At 54.0% G+C, this 10,662-nt stretch overlaps 1 protein-coding gene across 1 annotated transcript; it reads right to left on the bottom strand.

The window, feature by feature from the left end:
- Positions 1-827: 827 nt before the first annotated feature.
- Positions 828-10,363, bottom strand: LOC307051487 (protein HIDE1; the record flags this gene model as incomplete). Its single annotated transcript, XM_079701861.1, has 7 exons — positions 828-974; positions 3,840-3,874; positions 5,096-5,139; positions 5,876-5,903; positions 6,880-6,972; positions 8,962-9,270; positions 10,333-10,363. The coding sequence occupies 7 exons, from the start codon at positions 10,361-10,363 to the stop codon at positions 828-830; spliced, it is 687 nt and encodes a 228-aa protein (XP_079557987.1).
- Between the last annotated feature and the right edge of the window lie 299 nt (positions 10,364-10,662).

Here is a 10,662-nt window from a genome sequence, read left to right as displayed (position 1 = left end):
GACCAGGGATCTAACACGTGACGCCTGCATTGGGAAGGAGGAGTCTTAACCACTAGTCCGGCGGGGAAGTCCCTGGACCTGCTCATTTACTATTCATTATCCTCAAGCATTCCATCATTCCACCTCCTGTACTCACCAATGCAAGGACTTTAGCAGAGAACCCACATGGCACTGCCCCCCTCCCTACACCCCCATGGGCCTCCCCATACACCCCCCTGACTGCATGCAGTTGAGGGGTACTGCCCCCTCCCCCCAACCCTGCAATCAGTGATTGGACCCCAGAGGTCCTGGGCTTGAAGGATTACACTCCACAGAGGCCTTGGGAACAGCTCCAAGCATTATAATTAATAACTTAGGCATGCCAGCAGGGCACATAGAATATAACCCCCAGGTACCCTATGCTCCAAAAACCCAAGTCAGGTGTTATTGGGTTTTTGCATGGGACGGTGTGCATGGTGTCCACACCATGTTATGCATGGGACGAAGGAAAGCAGAGGGGTGTGTGGAGAGCTCAGACTTCATAATGGCCCAGCTGAGGGATCCTAACAGCTCCTTCCGTGGTGGTCTGAAAAGCTGGCAATCCAGAGAGGCTTCCTGCTTTCTGTCCAGCCTCCAGGCAGATGCTTGCATCCCCTCTCCCACTCCTGCTCCTCTGCGAGGAGGGTCCCAAGGCCAGGGGGTCCCCTTCATTTCCTCTGTTCACTGCCCTGAGGAAGCAGCAGCCAGAAGTCCCCAAAGTAGCTGGAGGGAACTGAGACCCTACAAAGCCCAGCCAGCTCAAGGGGGAGGGCTGAACGGAGGGCACGCAGACAGAGGGAAGGGCTCCCCTAGCAGGCCCGGAATGTGCTGAATTCCGGGGGCTCGGGTGAGGATGACGTGGAGGTGGGCCTCTTCCGGGTCCCAGAGTAGCCAGGTGTCGCAGCAGAGCCTGAGGGAGCATCCTGGGTGGCTGCATCTTCTTCTGAAGTCATTTTCTTTATCCGTGGAGGAAAAATAGAGAACCGGGTGATTTGGGGTTTCATGATCTCGGGTTGCCCCATGTTCTGAGCCCGAGACTCCCCCAGTCCATCGGGTCTCACCTCACCCCACACACACACAGCTTCAGCACCCTGATCCTGCTGTCTTGTCCTGCCTTCCTCTCTGCTGAATAGGGAACCAGACAGCCTGGGATCGAATCGCAGCTCCCCCTCTCCCTAGGGGTGTGATCGCCCCCTTTGTGCCTCAGTTTCCCCTTTTGTTCAATGGGGGAGAATGCCAACACCCCCCCGGGGTGGCTACAACTCATAAATATGAACACTGTATGGCATAATTTCTGTGTAAAATCCAGAATAGGCAAATCCATTGAAGCGACAGAAAGTAGAATGGTGGGTGCCAGGGCCTGCAGTGGGGGTGACACAGGGAGTTGGTGTTTAATAGGGACAGAGTTTTATTTTTTCTGGCCACACCGTGCGGCTTGTGGAATCTTAGTTCCACAACCAGGGATTGAACCCAGGCCACTGCAGTGAAAGTGCTGAGTCTTAACCACTGGACTGCCAGGGAAGTCCCGGGACAGGATTTGTTTTGCAAGATAATGTTCTAGGGATTATGGTGGTGATGGTTGTACAACAATATGAATACACTTAATGCCACAGAACTGTACACTGAAAAATGACTAAAATGGTAAATTTTATGTCTATTTTACAATGATTTTTTTAAAAACTAGCAAAGATCACTAGAATTTACTGTCAAGGAAAAGAAGCATCGTTCATAACAGTGTGGTTAGCATGCTGTCATTTGTTTTTAAAAGAGTGAGGATATGGGCTTCCCTGGTGGCGCAGTGGTTGAGAGTCCGCCTGCCGATGCAGGGGACACGGGTTCGTGCCCCGGTCGGGGAAGATCTCACATACCGCGGAGTGGCTGGGCCTGTGAGCCATGGCCGCTGAGCCTGCGTGTCCGGAGCCTGTGCTCCGCAACGGGAGAGGCCACAACAGTGAGAGGCCCGCGTACCACAAAAAAAAAAAGGGGGGGGGGAGGCAGTAATCCCCAGGCTAGTGCCTTGAGCGGTGTGACTTCTCACAGAAGGTTTCAGAACTTGCCCTACCCTGCCAGGCTTTTCTTAACAGCTCAGGATTTGTTCCCTGAGCTGAGATCTCAGAGGGCTGGACAGGCCGGTGCCAAGCCCCTTCCTTCCCACCATCTGTATACCAGTGACTGGGGGCCAGTCTCCATCTGCTCTGTGGCAGCACTGGGTGAGGTGACCTGTCTCTTGTCTCTCCGGAACTCCGCCACGCCTCCTTCTCCCTCGGCCCACTCATCCACTCCAAAATCAGCGCCGTGTTTCCCATCCCCTGAGTCTACCTGACCTGCATCTGTTCGCTTCTTCCACCTCCGCTGCCAACACACTGGACCAAACTACCCGCCACATCTGGCGCCTGAACCATTGCCGGGTCCCCCAGCTCCCGTCCGTCCACGGTCCCCCACAGTCTATCCTTCCCGAAGCCGCCAGAGGGCGCCCGTGAGCACATAGATCAGGTCAAGTCCCACCTCTGCTCTGAACCTTTCACGGCTCACCCTTCACTTGGGGTCAAAGTCAAGTCAAAGTTCCGCGCGGCTCTCCTCTCTACTCCTCACTCCGCTGCACCCCTACTGGGCCGTGCCAAGAACGTGTCCTGAGCCTGGATCAATCCTCCGCAGCTACCTCCTGCTTGTCGCTAATCTCAGAGACCTCCCGGATCTCCCATCTAAGTGAGCTTCCTGGTCACTCCTACCCCACGTGGCATTGTCTGTCTCCCCCTGTAGAATTAAGAAGCTCTGAGGGATGTAGGGCCTCATCTTGTTCTTGTCCAGATGCCCAGGAAGGCTATGTTGAACCTATCCAAACCTCCCCCCACTCCCCTCCCCACCATGGTGCCCCAAGCAGACTGACTCCACCCCAGGCTCCCTGACTGAAGTCCCAAAGCGTCCACTTACACAAATGGAACTTCTGAGGCCGCCTCAAGGGGGACCACCTGCACCCCAGACCTGTACCCCTCTCTGCATGGAGAAGAGCTAGCTGGACATTTTCTTTTCTTTTCTTTTCTTTTTTTGGCCGGGCCATGCTGCATGGCATGTGGGATCTTAGTTTTTCCCACCAGGGATCAAACCCAGGCCCCCTGCAGTGGAAGTGTGGAGTCCCAACCACTGGACCACCAGGGAATTCCCCTAGCTGGACATTTTTCTTGATCCATCATGTCCAGGGATCGGATATCTCTAATTTAGTAAACTAATAATAATAAGTACCCCAAGGCCATCACAAGATGCAGCTGTGTAGAGGAGTCCCATAGACCTGGGTTCAAATCCCAGCTAGGACACTGTGTGATCTGGGGGAGCAACACCCCTTGCTAAGCAGGGGGTGGGGAGTGGGGGTGGGAATGGGGGTTGAGACCCTCCCCCTTGAAAGGGAGACGCATGTCTGGGACAGCTAAGCTGAAGTTCCTGAAACTGAACACAAAAGAAGGCTTTTCTTTATACCAGGAGTGAACCACAGTGTGCACCAGATTATCCCAAGGCTCCATAACCCCAAAGAAGCCACCAGGTCACCCTGAGTCCCTTGTCACCATTCTGAGTGCAAAGGCAGTGCTGACAACCAGGGGCCTGCCCACTGTCCCATGAAGGCCTGGACAACGTGCCTACCTCCAATCCCCTGGAATATTCAAGTGCCGACTCTCAGCTCACAAACAAACCCTGCTCAGTGATTCTGGGCTTTTCTCAGACCCCAGAAGCTCAGGGACAAACAGGTCAACCAGCCTGGTGGCAGCCCCAACCTTCCCATGGTCAGGACAATCAGCAGAAAATAGGGACCGAGAAACAGGACGACTTACGGAGATGGTAAACAGGGAGTTATCGAAGGACATGTCTGCAACAGAAAGAGAAGACCAGGATGGGGACCGGTTCAGATTTCCTGCTCACCGTCCTCCCCAGGCCCTCCCCACAAGCCCACAGGCCCCAAGTCAACCATGAGGAAGGGCGTAAGGTCCATCACCCCTCATCCTCTTTGCCCCCTTCCAGCCCATTCTACAGGGTGAACTGTGCAGAGCTACAAATTGAACTGTGTCCTTCCACTGCTCAGAACCCTCCCTCAGGGACCTCTGGCTGCCCTCCAGGAAAATGGTGCCTCATCTCCACTCCCACTTTCCAGAACACCTCTCGGCTCCTCCCCCACCCTGGGTTGCCCACTCTTCACCCAGCTACTCTCTGCTCCCCCCATAGGTCTCTGATTCAACACCACTTCCTCTGGGGACTACCCTCCTAGCCCAGACAGGGTCCGGCCCCCCATGGGCTGTTTCCCCACCGGAGTATGGGCTTGTGGACAGAAACCACCTCTGTCTTGGTTATCCTGGGAGCCCCCAGACCTTAGCACATAGTCGGGGTGCTCAATAAATACGTGAGACAGTGAAAGGAGTACAGAGAATGGAGTTTTCTCTGCTTGGAGCCCCTTCCTGGGCATCGCACTTCACAGGCTGGCTCCCTCTCCCCACCCCCAGTGGAAGCCAGCAGAACAGCACATTCTGGACCACAAGTGGGGCTCCATTTAAGGACAGTGCCAGGCACTGTGAAAGCCGAGTGCCCTGATGGTGGACAGAACAGATGCAGTTCCCCACCCCCTTGGAGCTGATAGTCCAGTGGCGGAGGCGAGTGTCACACACCCAAGCATGCAATGATTACTTAATTGTGTTTCTACTGAGGGCTAAGAGGAACGACAGGGCTCTGAGGGCATGTAAGTAGAAAGAGTAGATCCTGCCTAGGAAGTCAGGGAAGGCTTCCCGAAGGAGGTGACCTTTAGACAGACCACAGGGAGGAAAAGTATTCTAGGCAGAGGGCAGAATGAGTGAAAGGCACGAGGATGGGGCAAGGAGAGATAAGAGGTGAAAGCTGTTCACACCAAAAAAAAAAAAAAAAAAAAAAAAGGTGAACCTGGTCGGGAAATGGCAGGGGATGGGGGAGAAAGAGCGTGGGTTCTCAACTCTAAGGGAAGTGAGCAGCTGTGGAAGGGGCTCAGTAACGAGTAGTGAGACCCAATGGCATTTTGAGGCAATGACCCTGCCCCGGTGAGGGACAGGAATGGGGAGGCACAGACCTGTGGTGGCGAAGTTAACCTGGGCCCAGCAGGATTCTCGCTCCCTGCAGAGGGTTTCAGGAGAAAGTGATGACTTGTCTCAGGCAGGAGGCTCATTCCGGGTAGCCCTGGTCAGACTTGGCCCTTCCTCCCAACCCCACCTCCGCATACTCCCTGAATCCCCTCAGATGGAAATTCTCTCGCGGGAGCCCCACAGCCAGGTGAAGTCAGGATTCCATCACCGGGGCTACTGCTAGTTCTCTGCCATTAGGCAGCACGGTGTCCACCCCTCTCTCAGAGGGGAGAAACCGAGGCTGGAGCCAGTAGATTCTGATGCCCAAGAACCAGGGCCACTGTCTACAGGCTACAAGTTGGGCACTGCACAACCCCAGGGGCACCACTCGCCTCTCCCACAATTGTGGATTTCTAGAATGATTACTTAGCAAATTTTGGCAACTGGCCATAAAGGGATGCGAGGAAGCCTCAGTCTCCTCATCTGTAAAATGGGGCCATTCCTAGTGCCTGCTTCCAGCGCTGCCACGAGGATCACGTGAGCTCAGGGTCCAGAGTCCCGCAGCACAACGCTGGGCACACTGTAGGTGCTTCCTGAATAGCACCTGTTTCTATTAAGCCAGCCTCCCACCAGAAGACGCTGTTTGGGGTGGAGCCCTAGAAGGACCCTTCTTCCCCCAGAACCCAGCCAGCTATCAGAGTCTTTAATGGCCACCAGGAACTCCTGCCTTGGGACTGAGTTTTCTTTCCCCAAAACCACCCTCTGAGGGTCTCCAGGGATGGTCTCACCGTTTCTTCTGCAAGTTTTTTACTTTAACTGGGAGAGAAAAAAAAGCGTCTGTTAGATTTTAGTCCTGGTTGCATCCTGGTTGCAAAAAGCCAAGAAACCAAAAGGCCCACATACATTTGTAGCCCAGCCTTTCCTTCTTCGCTGGCAAATTTCCCACTCAACAGGGGAGCTACTGAAGACACTCCCCCCCCAATTTCATGATCAGTGTATGTTGGTAAAAACCTCAAACAAGGTACAAGCATGTAAAATTGTTGGGGTTTTTTTTTTTTAAGTCCACGCCATGCGGCTTGCGAGGTCTTAGTTCCCCGAGCAGTGATAGAACCCATGCCCCCTGCAGTGAAAGCACGGAGTCCAAACCACTGGACCACCAGGGGATTCCTGCTTTATTTTTTTTTAAAGACTGAGTTCAGTGGTGCCAGGGGCTGTGGGAAGGGAGAACGGGGAGTCGGTGTTTAAAGGGGACAGTTGCAGTTTGGGAAGATGAAAGAGTTCTGGAGATGGATGGTGGCAATGGTTGTACAACAAAGTGAATATACTTAATGCTGCTGAACTGGACACTTAAAAAGGGTTAAAATGAAAAAAATTAAAAATTTAAAAATAATTTTAAAAATAAAGGAATTCCCAGGCGATCCACTTTCACTGCCAGGGCCCGGGTTTGATCCCTGGTCAGGGAACTAAGATCCCACGAGTTGCGCAGCGTGGCCAAAAAAATAAAAAAATAATAATTTTTTAAAAGGGTTAAAATGGTAAATTTTATGTCATGTATATTTTACAACAATTTATATATATATATATATATATATATATATATATATATACACACATACACATGTATATATACATATATAAATTGCCCCTGCCCACCACCATCATCGAAATTCTGGAGGGTCCTTCACTGCTAAACCTTTGTAGTAAGAACTTCCAACCATGCTCCTAAAAATGGTTGTGAGTGGGAGTGCATATACAAGTTCCGGTGGGCTATAATTTCTCTGCCTGCCTTTACCTTTCCTGACGACCAACGCAATGGTCACCAGCCCAGCGAGGAGGAGGAAGGCTCCAGCCAGGCTCAAGGAGAGTGCCAGGATCCAGGTGGGCACTAGAGGAAGATGGGAAAAGAGAGATTGGGCAGGTCATGGAACTGTGGGGTTGCAGGGAGAAGGTGGGACTCCTGTCATTCCTCCATTTGGTTTGGGTGTTGCTAGACCCTGGGGATCTAGCAAACCTGTTTCTGGCCGATTAGCATATTCCCTCCCCCTGGCCAACCTGATTGGTTCAGGGAGGGGCATGTTGCCTAAGCTGAGCCAATGAAAGTAATTTCTGGACTTTGGCTAGACCACTGGGAAGAGAGGTTTACTCCTCAGGTTACCGTTACAAAGCTGGTAGGATATACACCTGGGGCTCCAAGGTACAATTCTGACACCCTGAGAGGGAGGGCCTGCCTGAGAATAAGACACAGAAGAAAGCAGAGCTGAGAAGTGGCACATGATTCCTGACATCAGTGAGCACCTAGATCCAGCCGTGCCTGAAGTCAGCGCTGTTCAGTGAACCAACAAATCCCCTTTTGTCACTGAAGCCAATTTGAGTCAAGTTTTCAGTTACTTGTGGCCTGAAGAGTCCTGCTGGCTGGGTAATAGGGGGTCAGACAACACCCACCCCCAGCCACATGGTGGACCCTGAGGCCCACATACAGGTCAGCCACAAAAGCATGAAGCGCCAGCTCCAGTTAATGTCTCTGCAAAAGATTCGGCTGACCCTCCCTGGAGAGAGGGGGAAGCCAGCAGGAGATGCCCTGATCCCAGTGGAGGTCAGGAACTAGCCAGGAGGGGAGGAGAGGCACACACTTGGTGTTCTCAGTGTTAGCCCTTGTTCATTCATTCACCTGGGGCAGGAGGGGTGTCACCTCCCCACTCTGAGACCACAGAACCAAGGTGAGAGAAGGGGGCCTTTGATTGTGGAACTTGAGGCTGGGGAAGGACACAGAGACTGTTCTGTCATCACAGCCTGTGGGCCTCTGTTGGCAACAAAGTTCTCTTTGCAGCAGGAAAATTCTGACTGATGGTGAAGCAGAGGCTCCACCCAGAGGCTCCTCCTTCCCTCCGGCTCCTTGATCCAGAGCCCAGGCCCAGTCCCCTCTCCTGGAAAGACCAGAGGAAGACATCAGCCCTCCCAGGGCTTCTGTCTCACTCAGACGAAAAGCCAGAGTCCTTGCTGCAGCCACAAGACCCTGCACAATCCTCGTCACCTCCCCGCTGCCCCCACCTTTCCCCCTTGCTCACTATGCTTCAGCCGTATGGGGCGCCTCTATGTCTCTCAAACACACCAGGCACGCTCCAGCCTCAGGGCCTTTGCACAGCCTGCTTTCTCTGCCTGGAACACTCCTGCCCCCGACACTCACGTGGCTGACTCTTCATCCCTCAGGTCTTTGCTCAAACGTTTCCTCCTCAGAGAGGTCTTCCTTGGCCACTCTCCTCTCTATTTAAAATGACACCCTTGGGAATTCCCTGGCAGTCCAGTGGTTAGGACTTGGTGCTTTCACTGCCAGGGCTATATTTCATCTCTTCACCAGGCTATATTTCATCCCTGCCACTTTCCTTGTCCCCTGTTGGCAGACGGAATGTTTACCAAACTCCTTATTTATCGTCTGTCCCTGTCCCTCGGAATGTCAACTGTGAGGCATCAGGGACTTTGTTTCATTCACTGCTGAACCTGCAGTGCCAAGAACAGTGCCTGGTACATAGCAGGTGCTCAAGGGAGGGTGCAGGAGAGAATGCAGGTTTAAGGCCTGGATTTCAGGGAGGGTGAACGCATGCCAGGTTTAACACTCTGCCACCTGCTGGCTGGGTGACCTGGGCCAGTCTCTTCATCTCTTTGCCTCAGTTTCCTTATCTGGAAAATGGGGAGAATGGCTGTACCCATTGCATGGGGTGACTGTGAGGATTAAACAAGGAAAAGTGAGAAAGTCCTGGCAAGTTGGAAGAGGTGGCTCGTCCTGTGATGACTTCCAGGTGGAGGGAACAGCACCTACAAAGCCTCGGCGGTGAGAAAATGGAGCCCGGGGCAGTGAGGAATGGTGGGAGGGCCTTACCTGGGAAGGAGACGTGCATGGGCTCACTGAGGTTCGACAGTTGAGGCTGCCTGTGCTCGCCGAGCACGCCATACTGGCAGCGGAATGGTCCCCCTGGAACCTCCCTGCTGCCACCACTCAGGTTGAAGATGACCTTGAGCTGGTCCGCGGGGGCTTGCAGGAGCTGCACCACCTCCTCCCCTTGATACAGTGTGAAATTCGCCCCCGGGAAATCCCTGGGGGCCATGCATGAGATGTGGATGGGGTCCTCCTGGCTGCTGGGATGTGGGGGCACCAGCGTGATGGATGGCGCTGGGATAGCCAAGGAGCCTGTGAAGCAAGATAGTGGAGGCTGTCTGGGTGGTTAGAGCAGAGGCCAGCCTGGCTGTGTAGCCTTGGGCAAGTGGCTCACCCTATCTGGGCCTTGGCTTTCATGTACAACTGGAGGCTAGTCATCCCTACGCTACTGTGATATTGAAGGGGTAGGAGTGCTCAGCGCGTGGTGAGAGATGGCTGCATTTGAGTCATTTTATTATAATAGCCGTGGATGTTACACAGCAGCGCAATTATACTTGTACTACTTCGATCAACAGCATTGACTACGTGCCAGGCCCTGTTTAGGTGTTGGGGACAGAGCAGCGGAGAGATAGACAGATAGATGGACAGATAAGGTATGCCTGCCCCGGGGCGGGGCTGACTTTCTCAGGGAGGCAAGGGTGGTAGGGTAGCCACAGAGGGCTTCCATGGAGACACGGCACAGGAAGAACTGGGGGCGAGCATTCCAGGTAGAGGGGCAGTCTGGGGCAAAGGCCACAGGCTGGAAGGGGTATGGTGTGTTCAAGGAGCCTGGGTGGCAGGAGGGACGGTGACTGAGGGGAGCAGGGGAGGGCAGAGGGGTTCTATCTTGTTTTCCAGGCTGTGGTGAAGAATATGATTTGGGGGCACGACATCCTGCAGGAGGGACCAGTGTCTCCCCAGCTGCTCACAGGCTCCCGAGCAGAGTGCCTGGCTCAGGTGAGGTCGACACAAGCCTTCCCTTATCTAGCTTCCCCGCCCCACCCTCTGAGCCCCCAGCAGATTCTCCTGTTGCCCCAGCCCTGGAGGTAGGAGCCTGCAGAGGTCAAGCAGGGCTGAGTCATGGGGCGTGGGCACTGCTGTCTCTGGTGGGGTGGCATTTCTGATACCCTTGATGTGGGTGGGGATAATGAGACGGGACAAGAGAAATCCGTGCTCCTGGGGCATTTCCAAGGCTCTGGGGCAAATCGGTCAGGGCTCAGCTTCTCTAGCACCTGGTTTCTGCACACACACACCCTCCCTGCCACCCCCCAGCAGAGGCAAGGTTGGGGAGGTGGAGGGAGCGGAGCAGGGGTGGCACAGGGGCACGAGGCTCACCGGCTGCAAAGAGCAGGACAGTCCAGGGCATCTCTCCTCCTGCGTTTGGCCGGGAAATCTGGCTGAGACCAGCGCGGCCCACGCCTCACAGCCAGCTCCTCCTGTGAGGCCAGAGCAAGGAAAGAAGAACCAGGGCTGATTTGAGCCGAGTGTTTCCTCATTGGCAGGAAGTTGCACACACACACTTGGGCGCTGAAAGGGACTCTCTCCCCTCCCCACCCCTTCCACGGACGCACATCAGACCCTGGCACCTCACTGTTCCTTAGGGGCCAAGGTTCGGCAGATGGGAGGGGAAAAATGAATGAGATGGTCCAGTGTGTAGTTTTTTTT

Source organism: Hyperoodon ampullatus (assembly GCF_949752795.1).
Source record: "Hyperoodon ampullatus genome assembly, chromosome: 4".
NCBI lineage: Eukaryota > Metazoa > Chordata > Mammalia > Artiodactyla > Ziphiidae > Hyperoodon > Hyperoodon ampullatus.
Note: the sequence above shows the minus strand (reverse complement) of the source record. Positions and strands in the feature narration are given on the sequence as shown.